Source organism: Lycium barbarum, chromosome 3, assembly GCF_019175385.1.
Source record: "Lycium barbarum isolate Lr01 chromosome 3, ASM1917538v2, whole genome shotgun sequence".
In the NCBI taxonomy this organism is placed as follows: domain Eukaryota; kingdom Viridiplantae; phylum Streptophyta; class Magnoliopsida; order Solanales; family Solanaceae; genus Lycium; species Lycium barbarum.
This window is the reverse complement of record NC_083339.1, coordinates 7,426,024-7,444,641: the sequence shown is the minus strand read 5'-3', so window position 1 is coordinate 7,444,641 and position 18,618 is coordinate 7,426,024. Positions and strand designations below refer to the sequence as shown.

General features: G+C 34.2%; 2 protein-coding genes across 5 annotated transcripts; one reads left to right on the top strand and one right to left on the bottom strand.

Moving 5' to 3' along the window:
* Window positions 1-8,007: 8,007 nt before the first annotated feature.
* On the top strand, window positions 8,008-13,059 carry LOC132630091 (uncharacterized). Its single transcript, XM_060345624.1, has 7 exons — window positions 8,008-8,279; window positions 8,824-9,173; window positions 10,577-10,768; window positions 10,855-11,094; window positions 11,411-11,628; window positions 12,193-12,447; window positions 12,595-13,059. Exons 1-7 carry the CDS (start codon window positions 8,209-8,211, stop codon window positions 12,841-12,843), a joined length of 1,575 nt encoding a protein of 524 aa, XP_060201607.1. The 5' UTR covers window positions 8,008-8,208; the 3' UTR covers window positions 12,844-13,059.
* Window positions 12,933-17,854, bottom strand: LOC132630092 (mitochondrial import inner membrane translocase subunit TIM14-2-like). Of its 4 annotated transcripts, none has more exons than XM_060345628.1 (3): window positions 17,711-17,854; window positions 14,914-15,092; window positions 12,933-13,459 (listed from the first exon to the last, which is right to left on the bottom strand). In XM_060345628.1, exons 1-3 carry the CDS (start codon window positions 17,711-17,713, stop codon window positions 13,309-13,311), a joined length of 333 nt encoding a protein of 110 aa, XP_060201611.1. In that variant the 5' UTR covers window positions 17,714-17,854; the 3' UTR covers window positions 12,933-13,308. The 4 variants fall into 4 exon arrangements, with proteins under 4 accessions (XP_060201611.1, XP_060201608.1, XP_060201610.1 ...); XM_060345625.1 differs by lacking the exon at window positions 12,933-13,459 and adding an exon at window positions 13,516-13,975; XM_060345627.1 differs by lacking the exon at window positions 12,933-13,459 and adding an exon at window positions 13,516-13,969.
* Between the last annotated feature and the right edge of the window lie 764 nt (window positions 17,855-18,618).

The following is an 18,618-nucleotide window of genomic DNA, read 5'->3' as shown; positions in this document are numbered from 1 at the left end:
AAAAGAAACAGAAAAGACATGTACAATAAACAGATCCAAGTCATTTTACAATTTCAAGAACAAAAAATATCACTTTTTTACACCGACAAAAACCTGCAAAGCTGGAAGCTTAACCCCCAGTCAAAAACGGTTCAAGAAAGCGTGACTACGACGGCATCTTTTGCAGATTTTCTTTGCCCTTTCCAAGTTATACAGTACTCCCTTCGTCCAAAAAAGATTGCCAATTTTTACTTTTTGTTAGTCAATTTTTTTAATTTTATTTGTGTGTTAGAACATATAATCTTTAAGTTTTTCGGAATAGAATTTTTACATATTTGAAAGCTACATAAAAAGTATTATAAGTCATTTTAATTAATAATTTAAGATATTTAAAAGACATATAAAAAAAATTATGATTAAACTCAATTTGTTGGACTCTCAAAAAGCGAAAAGTGTCAATTTTTTTAGTACGGAGAGAGTATTAAAAACTAACTAATTCGACTAATTTAAATGGGCGTAGGATTCTCTTTCTTATAAAAGAAAAATTATTTTTAAAATTTGAATGAGAGACCTCTAATTAAAAGTTGATATACATACATCTCGTAATATTCGATTCATATCTTTTATCATTGTTAGTAATGGTAGCCAATCTTGTCAGATAATTTTTTGTTGGTACTAACTTAGGGTTAAAATTCACCTGCATTATTAACATTAAATTAATAAATATGCCGAAAAGGGTCGAATATAACCCTCTACTATTAGAAATGATTTGAATATATCCCTCGTTATACTTTTGTCCAAATATACCTCTTTTATTATATTTTCAGTCTTAATATATCCCTTCTCTTATAATTTGACATTGATTTATCCTTATTTTTAATGGAATGACACGTATCAGCTTAAAAATAAAAAGACTTGTCCAATTTTTTACTCACTACCCGACCTTAATTTAGACTATTTCTAATAATATAGGGTATATGACATAAATTTGTGTATAAACTTTTAGCATTAAATGATAGTTGATTGATATACATGTCCACCTTATTAAATCGATAAATTATACTTCCTCTGTTTCATAATAAGTGGTATTTTTATCTTTTCATTTTGTTTCAAATTAAGTGGTGTTTCACAAAACCTAGAAGACATTTTATTTTCTTCCAGTTTTACCCTTAATTAAACAGTTGGAGTTTTATATAACTAAGAAGCCATCAAATATCTACTTCTTTTTCAAAATATTTGATTAAGAGTAAGTTAATAAAATATTTTTTGCTTTTTAGGAGTGAGCGGTTTTCTTAAGGAATTTTTTTTAAAGAGTTTGTATAAATTAAAAATACCACTTATTATGACACGAAGGGACCAGTGAATTTATATGATTCGACGTAAATTCGAAAGTACTACTTAAGCACAGCGTGGCCATTTTAGTATTATGGCATCAATCTCAATGCAACTATGTCCTTTCCTTAAAATATAGGGACTACTAAAGCATAGGAAAAAAATGGAGGGCCCAAGGCTGCAAAGCTCGGAAACACCATGAAAAGTTTAGAAATCTGGTATTTGGGCTGGACCACTCTAATCCAAAGCGAATATGTGTCCATTAATTATTTTCCACGGAAGAGGTCAAATGCATCAGCTTTTTTCATTTTTTCAAAATATTTAAAAACTCAAGGTTCTGATTGTTTTTTTATATATAAATATTATAATCAAATTCGAATAAATTGGAAAATCACAACTTTCAGTTTATGTGTATGTTGTGCTGGCGTGTACCATCATGACTATATTTTTATTTATTACGGATTGTTTGGTTCAACGTAATTCGAAATTTTTAATGGACTGGAATGGCTAACGCAATAGGTTAGGCGCAACGGGCTCTCTGCTCCTAGTTACTAAGGCTATGAACCTCTGGCCTATTAAAGTTCTTTTTAGAAACCTCGTTCAAAAACTTGTATAGAGAAGGATTTTGATGGGCCCGGGGATATATAATATAATTGATCACTTCTCTTATGCGGACTCTTATTCGATATCAACAGCTCAGCTTCTTTGTTTAATGAAGGCACAATCCCCTGAGTGAGAGCATTCATTTGTCTTACTTTGACACCTTTACATAAGGTAAATTTTGCTTTTTTTGGGGGTGATAAAAAAAAGTTAACAGATAAGTCACTCTTACTGTCGCTCTAGAGAACTACACACGAGATTCTCAATGCATACGACTCAACAATAACATATCCAGTGTAGTCCCACAAGTGGGATCTGTGGAAGGTAAGATGTAAGCAGACCTTACTCTTACCTTTGTGAGGTAGAGAGACCATTTCCGATAGACTCTCGGCTCAAAGGAAGCAATACAAGTGGCGCATCAAACGACTAGGAGTTCAAAATTATCAATTAAAAAAAATTATTGACAATTTAAATAATTGATTGCCCTTTCTTTGTTCTTTCCCGAGTGAAGTGACTCACACTAAGCCACGCTTAGAACTGCACTCGTGCCTCTTCCACATCAAATTAACCGCCCCTTACATAGTTCTATCAATCACGTAACGTAGGTAGGACCCTGCATTCTTGTTAGTATATTTTAGGTAAACTTACAGAAATAACTACCTTATTATAGGTTTTTACCATTAGTAGCTACCCTTTTCAATATTACGATATGTAGCTACCATTTCATTAGTTTATGTATTTAGACACGTGTATTTGAAGGTCTTCAAATACATAACTAATCTGTAAACAATAACCAGATCCCATAAATTTAGGCATTAACGGTGGTGTTTATTAATAGACAGAATAATATCTTTTTTTAATAACTTTCTCTCTTCCCTTCTTTTGGTAAGGTAAATTTTGTTCCATAATTTTAGCTTTTATTTCTTTCTCCAACCATGATTTTCTTTCTCTCTTCCCTTCTTTTTGTAACTAAATTCAAAATTCAAAAACATTAATAATAGAAGGAAACACAAAACCAGAGACTACGATCATTCAACCGGTAATTTGAAAAATACATGATTTGTAACTTCAAAACACTTAAAAAATAATTGTATTTAAGCTTTTATTGAAAAATTCAAATATACAAATACATTCGAACATTCATAAACAAATTTAAAGTGACTGTGTATTTGATTTGCACTTCATCACTATTTCAACAATACAAATACATACAAACAAAATACATCACTCATTGGTTCAAATACACAAAAACATGCAAACTGTTACGTGGCGCCTTCTTGAGATGTTTAGAAGGGCGACGTAAGGCTAAGTAATCCGACTTCCGTGTGATCAATATCCGCCAACCTGAGGTCCCCTCTACATGCTAGACTAGACTGTTTATGCCGTGTAGGAAAATTATGTCGTCAACAATTTGCAATGAGAGAATTGAAAACGAAAATGCTTGCTTGTATTAACAGAGAATTGATTACAAAAGAGCTGGGGTGTTCGAGGGGGGAGAGAACACCTTTGCAGAAGATTTGAATGCTTTTTTATTTCACCAACTATATCCCCCCTAATAATGCTTTAAAAATAAAAACCCAAGTTACAGGAGTAGACATAAAAAAAAAAAACTAGAGAATCACACTACAAGAACAGGAAGTAAACTACTCTATATTTACATCAAAAGTGACCTAAACTAGAGCAGGTCCATTACAGCAACTTCGGATCATGGCACTGTCGTGCGCACCGGGGTGCGGGCACGGTCGGGCGGGTGTGGGCGCAGGCTGTCGTGCGCGCGCACGCACTGGGGCGCTGACGATCGGGCATTGCGCGGCGGCTGCCTGGCATGGGCACTGACTGCAGGCAAGCGTTGAGGGCGCTGCTTGCTGACGGGCGCTTTGGGCACTGCCGGCTGGTGGGCACGGTCACGAGCAAACGATGGGGCGACATTAGCATAGGCGTTCTTGTTGCTTGGTGCGACCAAGACCACGGGGTCTTCCATGACACTAGGGCCATGGGGTGCGACCAAGGGGTCATTGGGCATGGCGGTAAAGCCACCCATGACAAAACATATGCATCATGATAGCCGTTGTTGAGAAGAAGTTAGGGTTTATGATTTAGTGAAAGAAGGAAATGGAACATGGTTGAAGAAGGAAAGGGAAGAGAGAAGGAGAATCATGGTTGAAGAAGGAAAGGAAGCTAAAATTATGGAACCAATTTTAATAATAGTCATGCCTATTATTAAGGGATTTGTTTAACCATGTATGTGCATAGTTACTGATATAGCTATGGATGGTAAATTAGAAAAGTAAATTAGTTACTATATATAAATAACTAAAAGAATAGTTATTATCAATAAATAGATCTTATAAGAAGCTACATCAAGTAATTATTCCTTAAACTTGTGTAGTCCATGACTCCATTATGGAAGTTTTCGAGCTTTGCATCCCTGGGCCCCCATTTTTTCCTCTGCTTTAGTAGTTCCTATATTTTAAGGAAAGCACATATTTGCTTCGTAGCCACGCTAAGTCCATGACTCCATTATGGAAGTTTTCAAACTTTATGTAGAATTATAGATAGCAAGTATCCATATCGCAATTACTAAAATATAAAAGACTTTCTGTTTTACCTTTTTTTTTTTTTTTGGAGCAAAAATGAAAGCGGATGAATTGAACAGGGATGGAGAATGATATAAATTGCTGGCAATACGTTATTTACATTTTTAATATACAAAATTTAGTTTCAAAAAGTCAAAACATGGTTGATGAAGAGAAAAAAGGTAAAAACGTTGGGAACGGGTGAGTAACCCATGGTATTCCATTTTAATATTCCTAGGAAATAGCTTTTTCAAGAAGATATTGATAAAATAAAATTTAATCAAAAGAACCTGATCTTTGGGAGGACAAATCAGTCCATATATACTTTTTTTATTAGTAATAAATAGGATAAAATAGTTGGTATAAAAAAATTAAAATAGAGGAGGTAGCCGTAATATTACAAACGTGAGGGGAGGTCAGTGAAACGAAGCAAAACGCGAGGGAAGGTCTCTGAAAATTTCCCTTAATTAAATTAATAAGATACTTATGTATTGTCTTTTTCGTACAGCATTGTTATGTGTTACTCGAGTCAAGGGTCTTCTGGAAACAATTTCTCTATCTCCATGAAGTAGGGGTAAGTTTGGCGTATAATCTATCCTCTCCAAACCCCACTTGTGAAAATATTTTGAGTACGTTGTTGTTGCAAGTAATTTAATAAAATGAAAACGCATACTGATTAACTGTATTATGAAAAGAATGATAATGATAATGTAATTTTCTGGAGTATTGATAATGTTGGTTCCGCTATTGCTAGCAATGATAAAAGATATCACATATTATGAGATGAATGCAATTTTTTTCACTTTTGTTCAGATTTCTCAAATTCAAGTTCTAAAAATGAATTCCTTTATTTATTTAGAAGAAACTCATTTTCCTTGAAAACGCTTCATGGGGCATCAACTTAGGAGCCTTTTGGATATGGTTTGAAGCCATGGTTTCAATTCATGATTTGAAATCATGCTTGGATATCTTAAGTTGTGAAAACTATCAAAACATTCCCAATTCTTATACAATCTTACCAAATGAGCAAGTCATAGTTCATAACAAAATTAATACACTACTAGAAGGCCTTTCTAAAAAATACAACATCAATTGATCGAACTTTAGTTTAATAAAAATGAAAATTTAACATGAATAGGAATGTAATTACTTTTTAATATAATCCTTCCACATGGTAGACATAAATAAAGGTTGGTGGAAGTTACTGAGGTTGGTAGGAGTAATTGTTAAAAGTATTTACCAATTTATGGGTCTTTTTTTATAAAATATAAATTTATGAGTCAATTTTTATATTTAAAATTTTTAAAACCCCAAATCATGCTTTTTCTTTGGATGATTTGAAATTTTAAATTATGATTTGACATAATGAAATGAAATGCATGTCTAAATGCTGATTTTATCTCATAATTTCAAATTATGATTTCAAACCACATGTCCAAACGCCTACTTAAATTGATGTATGAATAAATTTAAAAAAATCGAGGCAGTTAAATTGGAAAAAGGAAAAATTCTGCAAAAGATACCGTCGTACTCACGCTTTCGTGGACCGATTTGACTGGGGTTTCAGCTGCCAGCTTTACAGGATTTTTGTCGGTGTGAAACTGACATATTTTTTGTTCTTGAAATTGTGAGCATTGAATGAGATATATTATACCTTGGTTGAATCTCTCTTGAATGAATTATTTTTTAATATAATATTTTTATTTCAAAACACTAAAATCAAAATCCTATAAAATATGATACTTAGATCTAAAGATGACAAGTTTCTAAGCAAACAAAACTTACTTCAGGGCACTCTACAACCCCTAAAACGACGATACAAACGTTTAGGTATAATTGATGTAATGAGCCGACGTTATTGTACGCAAAAAAATATATTAAGTTATATATAAAATATTGATATTTCGGAATTTTGAAATATAATTAATTTTTACCCAAAGTATGAAAAAAACGTGATTTTTCATAGCTTAAAAAAATATCTCTTTCATGCACAAATTCTGTGCGTGAAACCTAATTTAGATTTTTTTTTATTGAATTAGTTTGGTTCCAATATTTTTTTTATTGTTTTATTAGAAAAGTGCGGGGCTCAAACGCAGGGTGGTGACTAGTGAGCGCGTCAGAAAGAGGGAGACGCTTTAACCTTTTGGTGAGGTTAATATTTTGAACTTTACGGAAGAAGATCTGATTCCTTCTGCAATGGTCGGCTGGGATTGATTAGGAAAGACAGAGGAAGAGTATCTTTTACGTCAACATTTTAACATTTCTACGCCGCACGACATGAAAGCAAAGTTCAACTTTATATCTTTCCTAAATACTACTCCTTCCCTCTCAAAAATATTATTTTATTTTAATTTGATACAAAATTTAAAAAATAAAAAAAGATTTTTGAAATATATGGTTCAAAATAAGTTTTAGATATTTGTGTGGCCGTAAATTATCTCATAAAGTTAAATTATTTCTAAATATAAAAAAAGAATAATTTTTTTGAGACAGACTAAAAAGGAAAGGAGGACAATTTTTTTGGATAGAGGGATTAATTGTTTTCTCTCCTTCCACTTTTATTTGTTCATGTTTAATTTGACACACCTTAAAAATTAATAAATAAAATAATATTTTATTATGTCAACCCTAATAATTATAATCATCTATATTGTTGCTTTCCAACTCTCCCCAACTCTACTTAAGGGATTACACTAGGTATGTTGTTGTAAATAATTAAAATTAATTAAATAACTTTAAAAGTTACGCAGTCACTATTTATTCTTTGAAGTTTTCAACTCAATAATTAATAATAAGGATAATATTAGATGAAATGGTAAATTATTTCTTAGTTTTTCGGACAAAACAAGTAAAGGTGAATACTATTTTGATTATACTGGATAACAAAAAATGGACAAAGGGAGTATATAACAAGGAATTTAGTATGCTACTCCATCTCTTTCAATTTATGTGAACTTATAACTATTTGAAAGTCTACGAGGTAGTTCTTGACCATATCTTTCTTACATTTTTTCTAAATTATCTTAGTTATAAATTGTCAGTACTTTTTATATAGATTTTAAATATATAAATTTTATTTTTACAAATTTAAAAAATATATATCAAAATTTACGATCAAAGTTATACAATGAAACACACGTAGCAATAATTAGTTCTTTCGTAGCATAAAAAAAAAACTTTGTAGTTACAAAAATATAGTCAAACTTACTATTCTGACGATACTCGATATCATGTCAACACTTCAAGTCAAATTTTTATCATGCTTCTTTCTTTCTAACATTCACATGTTTTCCCATTGTGAATAAAGATCCTCTCATGCTCTGTTACTTGTGTTAAAGATAAAAAGAAAAGATATTTGTAAATTGTAGTAATATTATTTTAAAAGCAAAAAAGAAAAGGCAGCAAAACCAAAAGAATAAAGAAAAAAAAAAAAAAGAGAAAAGAGGGGGCTCCACAGAATTATTGTTCACTAATTAATTTCTGTCACATACTACTAAATTAGTACTACTCCTATGAGCACATCACTATCTCCTTTATATATTCTCTCTCCACATTCCCCTTTCCGGTCACTACCACTACTCTCCTAATTAAGTTTATTAACACTAAAATAGATCGTTATCATTTCTTTCTTCTATAAACTTTATTTTTATAGATATTCCTTTCATAATGTGTGTGTTTTTAAGTGTAAACAGCTAGGTTTTAGGAGTGTGTTTTCGAAGTAATGGCGGATGTTGCAGTTGCAAAGTCATGGAGGGACGAGCTAGCAAGCTTAGTAGAGGACAGCGGGATAAGGTTCTCAAGCAAAATATTTTATTCATTAACTAATAAGTTAGCGTTTCGTCATAGATTTTGGATCAGATTTGAAAATTTATTTTCATTTCGCCGTCAAATTTGATCACATTTTGAAAATTTATCTTCAAAATATTTTCAAGTTCGCAAAACTTCAGTTAAACACAACTTTAAAAACTCAAATTTGCAAATTTCAAGTTACCAAATTTGAATCCTAGCAGTATCTCTATTTATAATAGTTTGAAACTTCTTTTGACTATAAATTGGAAAACCTGTTCGTATATATTTTTTTACTATAATTTCTAACTAGACATGAATTAGCAGGCATTTGGCCATAGAAGCTACATATTTTTTTATTTTTTTTTGAAATTTTAGTTGGAGATGAAGTTGTGTTTGGTTATAGTTTTTGTAAAAAAATAATTAGTTATTTGAATGCACAAAAAATGTAAATAGGTGTTTTTCAAATTGCAAATACAACTTCTAAGTTAAAATAGTAAATTCGAATCAATTTTGGTTTCCTACGACTTTGAATTATTTTTTCCAACAGGTTCGCCGGAGATGCAGTAGAAATATGTACGCCGGCGTTCGAGGAGAAGAGATCGGTGTATGAATCTCCGGGGACCGAGGAGGTTGTGGCGGAGCCTGAGAGTTTTAGGGATCAATTCGAGGGTTTCGTGAAGGCTTGGGGAGAATTGTTGATGGAATTGTTGAGAGGTTGTAGAGATGTTGTGCAACAAAGTTTATTGACTGAGGAATCATACATTGTGAAGAAAACTAAAGGTCCTTTGGGAGAAGTTTCAAGGAGGTTGAGTGTTTTGAATGAGTTTTTGCCGGAGGATCGTGATCCTGTTCATGCTTGGCCCGTGATCTTCTTCGTCTTCATCCTCACCCTGTCCGGTAAATTTCGGCTTTCTGTTATTACTTTGAGAAGTTCTCCATTTGCATTTGCATTTTGCCAGTAGTATGTAGAATTCTTAGAAATCACTTTTGAATTTCAAAGTGCTGGGGAGAGGTGATTAGAAAGGATATGGCGCAGTTTCAGCTAGGGGCGGATGGAGTCAAAGCCCAGGTGTTCACTCGAACACCCTCGGCAAAAAATTATAGTGTATATTGACGGTCAATTTTCTGTGTTCATGTACATATATTGACTTTTGAACACCCTAAACAAATGCAAAAATAGGTTCATTTATTTTTCCGAACACCCTGATTGAAAATCCTGAATCCGCCACTGGTTTCAGCTTACCGAGAACATGTCCTTAGATAGAAGGTTATGGAGGATACGGATTAGGGTAGAAGGTTGTGGAGGATACGGATTAGGGTAGAAGGTTAGCTGGTAGTAGAGCGTTGTCTCGCTTATCCTTTCATACTACTAGTCGTAGCATTACTCCTGTGGTGTTTGATGTAGTTACTGTTTAGAATGCTTTGGTATGCTTTCGGTAGTATTTTGCCATGACTTTCTCATTTCTGTTATTTCCTTTTTTGAACTGTTTTTTCTCGAGCCGAGGGTCTATGGGAAACAACATCTTTACCTCTAAGGTGGGGTAAGGTCCGGTACACTCTACCCTCCCCAAATCCCACTTTGTGGCATTACACTGAGTTTGTTGTTGTTGTATTTGTAAAATTTCAAAGTGTCAGGTTTTCGCTACTGCGGTGGTCAAAATAATCGTCACCTTTGATTACCTTTTATGGGTATAATTAACTCTGTTTGATTGATTAACTTCTCATACAAGTTGTGATTGTAGTTGAAATTCTTTATCTAACATTCGGCTCCACTTTGAAACGAAAGAATTGGAAAACTACTCCTGTTTGGCACTAGTACTATTTGGGAGTCAAACTGACTTTTCTTTTTTATCTCCAGAAAATGCAGTACTTATTGTTTAGTTTTTGAATATGTGAATTTTATTTTGAAAATTTAAGAAATCCAAACTCAAAAAAGTAGATGAGTTGACCTTCCTGCTCTAACCATCCCATTCTTTTTAGGACCGATGGAGTATAAAACAAATTAAAGGCTTTAACTTCTAGAAATCTCTGGAAATTTTCAAATCTAGCATTTTCTTTGAAGATGAAGAAGTTTTCATCCTTTTTTGAAGTGTTTCTTTGTTTCTTTGTGGGATCCATTGTAATATTATTAGTCACAATGGTTAATAACCTGATTTTATTATGTTTCTACAATCAATGAACATCTCTTAGGCTCTTGTTAATAGATTTCTGGGATCTAATTGTGCTTCTTTCTCTAGTTTTCTCCTCTCGGTTCATGATTCTTTTTGGTTTCTGGTCCTGATAATTGGTGACATGTGCAGCATTAAGTGTAAATAGCAAACAAGATACCTCGGGCAAGCTAGTGAAAGAAGTGTACATACATTTTCCTAGCGCTACTCATATACTGCTTCCAGATGGTAGAAATATGGCATATACTGAGATAGGAGTTCCACCTGACAGAGCTAGATATTCTGTAATTGCTCCACATGGCTTCCTCTCTTCTCGACTTGGAGGTAGGGAATTGCTGCATAGCTAGTTAAATATTTAATTTGACATTGGTTCGTGTTAATTAGTTTGTTCTATATGGCTTTTGTGATAGGTATACCCGGAGTGAAAGTATCACTTCTTGAAGAGTTTGGGATTCGTTTGGTAACTTATGACCTTCCAGGTTTTGGAGAGAGTGATCCTCACCCTGAACGAAACCTTAACTCATCTGCTCTGGACATGAAATACCTGGCTGATGCCTTAGGAGTTAATAGTAAATTCTGGGTTTTGGGCTACTCAAGTGGAGCAATACATGCTTGGGCTGCGATGAAATTTATACCTGACCGAGTTGCAGGTATGTTCATTCTCCCATTTTTCTGTTAACTCTTCTCCACTAAATTTTAAGGATTTTTTTGCTCTTTTAGCATGAAGTGATTGTCAAAGTTAAAGTAGATGGCATGATAATATGCCATTGGGACAATTCACCACAATCAATGATGATCTCTTAAAATAGGAGGAGAGATAAAAGGAACATCACTTGAATGACTCACACTGTAATGTGCTAGCTTCCTTGGTTGCTGGATGGTCTGATAAATATCATGCTTTCCCCTCTGATTGATCACATTAACCTTACTCATCAAATTTCTGATGATTTTATCATCCTGTTACAGGCGTAGCTATGTTTGCCCCATTTGTCAACCCATATGAATCAAGCATGACCAAAGAAGAGATGACAGGAACTTGGAACAAGTGGACAAGGAAAAGGAAATTGACATACTATTTAGCTCGGAGATTTCCAAAATTTCTTGATTACTTCTATAGCCGGACATTTCTATCTGGGAAGCATGGTCAAATTGATAAATACTTGTCTCTGTCGTTGGGACAAAAGGTAGATATTGTTATGCAAAATAATTGAAAACCCAGCATGAAATAATGTGAAATTTGAGTAAACGGGTGTCACCTTAAATTTTCAATGTTGGATCCCCCCCCCAAACAACAATCCTCGAGAGTGGTCTTAACAGTTTTTATGGAATGCAAATATTCACTTGCGGCTCCGTGAAACAAGAAAAAGAGAGTCCAGAATGTATTCATTCTTATGTTTTCAGTTTGGATTGCCTGTAGTAGGTGACCTGCAGTGATTAAAAACTTAAAAAGATTTCATTCCAAAATATATAATAAGAAAAAGGAAAAAACTGGACACACTTTGCATTACTATAATAGCACTTAGTTCTGCCTCTTCTCCTTTTTTGTTTGTTTTGTTGTTTATTGTGTATGTAATAGATGTGGCAGAAAATTGTATATCCAACCTCTACCTGGAGCACCCCAATTTCCCATTGTATTTGTGATAGATACAGAAAAAAAGACCTGATACTTCTCTCTCTGTCTTCTGCTTGCAATATCTTCTGTAGCATTTTAATTATCTTTGTCATGTATCATCTCGTGTTCTTCTCAGGATAAAGCGCTGATCAGTGAACCAGCCTTTGAAGAGTTCTGGCACAGGGATGTTGAGGAATCAATACGTCAGGGTAGCACGAAGCCATTTGTAGAGGAAGCTGCACTTCAGGTGTCAAATTGGGGGTTTAGCCTTGTGGATCTTCAAGTGCAAGAAAAATGTTCCGGAAAAGGGATTCTATCATGGCTCAAGTTTGGTCATGGTCAAGTGAAGTGCGAATTGACTGGATTTCTAGGACCAGTTCATATATGGCAGGTTTGTAGACATCTAAATCTTGTTTCCTCTGTTTCATTTGATTTCTCGTCTCATTCTTTAGAATGTATATCTGTGCAAAGATAGGATTGTTTCCACTGTGTCTCAACTGTATAGGATATATTTCATGAGCATTCGAATTATGAACAGGGATTGGATGATCAGGTCGTACCACACCAAATGACCGACTATGTGGCTAGAATTCTGCCAAGAGTGGTGGTACACAAGCTTCCTGATGAGGGCCATTTCTCCTATTTCTTCTTCTGTGACGAATGCCATAGACAAATGTTCCTGACCATTTTCGGAAGCCCTCGGGGGCCTCTTGAAGAGAGCATTGAAGCTCCAATGGAAGACGATGAAGAACAGGCAGCTACAAATCTAGATTTGGCAGCAGAATGAGCGAAAAAAGTTTCATGATCACTAGCTATTGATGTATATACTACAGGAATGCTCTCTCTCTCCAGGAGCACAATAGGTCAGACATACGGGTGGTCCTAACAGGCTTCAATATATTTTTTTTTTTTTTGGGTGGACAGTGCTTTGTGGTTTTCACTATGAATTTTAACAGCAGAAGTTGCAAAAGACAGTTACAGGAAGTTTTTCTTTTTAGAGGCAGATCTTTGTCTTTCAATAGATATCCCGTATTTTGGACATAACTTGTTACAAGGATCTGTTTTTGATGCCAAAGTTGACAAGGTTGACCGTAGCGTCTCCGCTTACTGTTATTTTCTAAATTTACTTCACTCTATAAGAAAAGGTTTCTACTGCAAAGTTAATACTATTACACAGGTGCAGATATATCTTCCAGTTATGCAGCGTCCATAAACAAATGTTACAGAAACCATTGTTCTAAAGATCAAAAAACTATACTACATAATTTTTGAGCCTAATTTGATAAATTGTCGATCTTTGGTGGCTGCTGCAAATTTTCTTTGTTTTCCAAAACCACTTGATTCCTCTGCACACATCCCCTATACAAAAGAGGCTACATAAAAGTGTCTTCACTGGAGCTTGCCTAGAGGATTTGAAGGAGCACTCAGTTACTTAAATGGAGCGATGATGCGGCATGGATAGTAAGAATTCATATTATCAATCTCTGAAACTTGCTTAGATTAAGATATAGTTGCTGCTCATAGCATTAATCAAGACACTGTTTGTTGTCTGTCATCAAGAATAGCTAAATTGAAAGACTTTAACCAGCTAGAAGAATCAATAAAGAGATCTACCCCCTAATGCTAAGTTATCCGACTAAATGTACATCTGTTGGTTTAGAAGAATGATACTCTATTCTCAATATTCTAGTGCTAATGGCCACAAATATCCATAGAGTGTAGGATTTGGAAATTCTAAGCACCAGCGAAAAATCTCGTTAGCCTAGAATACGGATCCACTGCTCTTCGTCTGTCCAAGCAAAGTGTCTTTCGCTTCGTTTATTTTAGAAGCAAGGTAGTGACTACCTCCTGCATCTGGATGGTTAGCTACCATCACCTTCCTATGTGCTTCCCTCACTTTATCTGCTTGAACACTTTCCCTGTTGAAGATTGGTGTCAATATAATGAATCCAGAAAGGAAAAAATAAAAAAGGGCAAGACGAGTGATGCTGATGTTCTTATATATTGAATATCATTCTACCAAGTCTTTTTCTTATTTGGGATGGGGTTGAAAAAGAGAGAGGGATAGACAGTACTACAAAGCACAGCAAACACGCACAGACGAAATCGTTAGACCAAAGTCGAGAAATGAGGTAGGTATGGAAATGAAATAAAAATATCACTTATATGTTCAATTTCTATATCAACTTAAAACGTGGAGACAAATCCAACTCTACAATCTCGTTTCTCAAATCATATAAACACCAAAGGCAGGTTCACCACAATACATAGGGAGAGGATCAAAGCGTCTACTGCTTTTCTTATACCAGACAAGCAATATTGCTTTGTCCCTTGTTCTAAAAAGTATAGCTAAGAGAAAGCAAAGCTCTACAACAACAACGAATTAACTTTAAACTATTGCAGAACAATTGAGCAACGATTCAATGAAAACGAAACATACGAGGAAACTCAGAACCAGAAAATGTGTTGCAAACCTAAAAATACATCTATCAGGTTCCAAAAGACGCAAAAGTGATGCCTCAAAACAACCTCACAGATCAACACTGAATCAGTCCTCCATGTCTTGCATGCTCAATTTAATAGTTTCAATGATGCACCACTTATAGGTGCACCCAAGGTTATGGCCTAGTGATCAATTAAGTGGATGGAGAATCACAAAGTCTAGGAGGCAAAAAACACTAGGTGATTCTTCCATCTGTCCCAGCCTTGGAGGACAGAGTTATCCGGTACTCCGTGCTAGTGGGAGGTAGCAGGTCTCCTTTACGCAAGCTGACCCAGACACCAAGTTTTTTTTTTTTTTTAAAGAAAAATCTCATATGAATTGCAGCAAGGTGTTAACATGAATGAGAGAACAGACCTGACTCCAAGTATGAGAGCTGCTTCCCTCCTGTTCATCTTAGGCTGAAAACCTCCTTCATAAAACTTGTGCATTCTTACAGAGGGAGGTCTCGCCTTGAATGCTTGCCATGCCTGGACTCCATACCTTGAACCATATGCAACAGCAGCTATAGCCAGTCCTGCTATCAATGGTGCGACCTGAAGCACAATTTAGAGTTACGTAAATTACAAGTATAATCAAGACAAATAGTCTGTTTCGCCAAGCATCTAAAATCAGTTTATTTTGAAAAGTGCTTTTCCAAAAAACTACTTTTGGTGAGAAGCAATTTGCATTTGGCTAATCAATTTGAAAAACACTTTTGAACAACAATTAGTGTTTGGCCAAACTTTTAAAAAGTGCTTCTAAGAGTATTTTCAGAAAAGTACTTTTGGGAGAAGCTATATTTTGCAGTTTCTCAAAATTAGATTCTGCTTCTACTCAAAAGCACTTTTCTCTCCTAAAAGCTTGGCCAAACATCTCAACTTTGAGAAGAAAAAAAGCACTTTTTGCCTTGGAGAAGACTGGCCAAACAGGCTAAAAGTAACCATCATACTGAAACCACATGGTGAGCATTAAACAGCATGATGACATAATTACTTATGCATCATAAATGGCACTGAGAAATAGCATAGTAGTTTAAAGTGACCCAATATATGGCCAATTTTTTTTTAATTTTTTCTGATAACCGAGAAATTCCAAGTTCAAGTGGTGCATGGTTCAGAACTTGGTGGATAATGTGACAACTACACCCTTCTCTGCACTAATAGGCTTTTATCTAAGGCGAGGCTTGGTGTCCCAATGTATGAGCTATCTCAAAACCTTTTTTCCCAATAATATTCCCATTTGAAGAATGACTCGAGAATGTACAAAGACGACATATACTTTTTTAAATGATGGTGGTTTCAAGAAGCTGGTCTATTCCAAATGGTTTAGACTCTATTAGCCCATTCAAAGGGTTGGGCTAAAATGGGCTAAGCTAATAAATGGGCGGGTCACAAACTTAAACGGGTTGGGTGGGCCACGTTTTCATCAGCTAATTTTGACACCCCTAGCTTAGAGCAACCCCTTCATTGCCACTTACAGAGAGGTTTTTCAAAGCAAAAGTCAAACTGTGATCCCAAACGGCCTAATAACATTAGTTTGGTTCATAGGCAAGTGATACAAGGATTCTAATATGGTGAACTATAAGCACTAAATTGTCGTTTTGCTGTGATGAAAGCTGATAATTTAGATTGAATATAGCAAAAGGGAATCATCATTGAGAACAAAGACATGAAGAAAGATGCTTGAGCAACATCATCATGCAAAGCAATGATCCAAATTCATAAGATAACCTAAAAATCTCAAAAGCTGAAAGCATCAACAAGCATGAAGCTTTATTACCATAACTAAAAATAAAGATTCCCCTAAGTATGAAGTGCATAGACAACAAACACAGAAGATTAAAGACGCATAATAATCAATATTCTCCATGATATTAGGATGTCCTAAATTAAGAAATTCGTAGTCAAAGAAAGCAAAGGCTTCTGCAAAGAGACCTCTTTTACAAAAATGATCTTGGACTGAAAATAGCAACAACGAAAAAGACAAGGACATGAAATTAAGATGCTTAAGCAACACCATCGCACAATGCAATTTCGTAATTGAAGTTCATAGCATAACTATTTACTAGAGAAGATTAAAGATGCATAAAAACCCAATATTCACCATGATATTAGGATGCCCTGAATTAAGATACACGCAGCAGAAGAAAGCAAAGGCTTCTACAAAAGAGACTCGTAACAAAAGTGATATCTTGGCCTAAAGATAGCAACAACAAAACAAAAAAAGACATGAAATAAAGATGCTGAAGCAACATCATTGCACAAAGCAATTTCTCAATTCAAGTTCATAACATAACTATGTAAGTTAAAATCTCAAATCAAAGAATCAAAAGTTGGAAGCTTTATTACCATAACAAAAAAAAAAATAAAGATCCCCATAAGTATGAATTTCATAAACAACAAACACATAAGATGACAAAAATGATATCTTGGATTGAAAATGGAAAAACAGGGCATGAAATAAAGATGCTTAAGCAACATCATCACATAAAGCAATTGCTCAATTCAAGTTCAAAGCATAACTATTTAAGTAAAAATCTCAAATAAAAGACCAAAAAGTTCGAAACTTTGTGCCCCCGGGGCTTAGCTCACTTGGCAGAGGTTGACGGATTTGAGGCTTAGGTCACAAGTTCGAGCCCTACAACTATGCTTAGCATTTACTCCTTCTGTTCACTTTTACTTGTCGTGTTTCGCTTCCCAAGAGTCAATTTGATTAATTTTCAAAGCTAAATTTACTTAAATTTCAAAACTATGCGAGAAATACTGTAAGTTGCAATTATTCTCATATTAATATGGTGAAAAAAATACTATCTTAAACTGTTAGTCAAAGTTCACGTAGTTTGACTCTCAAGAAGTGAAATTTTCTCAGTATCAAAATAAAGTGTGAAGCTTTATGATTAGAAACAGCAAGGACAATAACAACACAGAAGTATAAAGATGAATAAAGCCCACTATATACTATATTAAGAGTATGCTAAAAAAAATCAAGAATCAACCACTAGAAGGGAAATAAAGCAGATAAATGCTAAGCTTTTTTCACAATTTAGAGTTTAAAGAAGTAAACATTATGAATTTTCTTTATAGAAAAACAGAATGGCCACAAATATTTGAATAACAAGAAATTAGATTAAATGATAAAACACAATTTTTTAAACAGAAGAAAGAGTATTCACCATATTTGTGGATTGTTCTCCACGATGAAGTGATTAAACCATTAGTGGGTTTCTTGGGAGAATGAGATGAGGAGGGCATCCAAGTCTTCAATTAAAAAAAGGGGACAGGTGGGTCTCATTTTTTTTCTTTTTTCTTTTGCGCAATTAAACGCTAATTAAGTAAAATTGGGGTTAACTTGTAATATTCAAAATTTAGAGATATAAAAGAATCTCTTTCTTTTCGAAAATCAAAAGGCATTCACTTAGAGCCCATTTGGATTGGCTTATAGATGCTTATAAGTTGTTTTCAGTTTTTTTGAGTGTTTAACTGATTAGCTTAAAGTCATTTTGTACTTAAAATAAGCTCAAAAAATAATTTGACCCATTTGACTTAGCTTATTTAAAGCAGCTTATAAGCTGAAAACAACTTATAAGCCAAAAAAAATAAGTTAGACTACCCCAACTTATTTTTCTAGCTTATAAGCCTTATAGGCATAAGCCCATCCAAACAGGCTCTAGTCCCAAATTTTATTCCATTGTTGAGTTGTGAAGCCTTTGAGTTATAAATTTGTGATTGAAATTCGAAAATAATTGGTGAATCATTGCATAATCGAGTAGATATTATTTATCTGTGCTTAAATAGGTTGTTAAAACTACTTGGAAGGAGATTTAGTGTAAGAAAAATTAAAACTACATTGTTGGGTTTGTTAAAGTTGAAAATTCGAATCTGAAAATTGATTATTATTTTGAGTGGGTGTTCTTGAAAATCATTGTAAACACCTGAGAGAAGCTAAATATCAAATTTGAGATTATTCAATGGTGATTTGAGAGATTTTTGAAAATAGATTTTAAAACCAATAAATAAAATTTTGCAGTCGCGAACAACTACGGGAGTTGTTGGACAGCTACATTAGTTGTTGGACAACTAT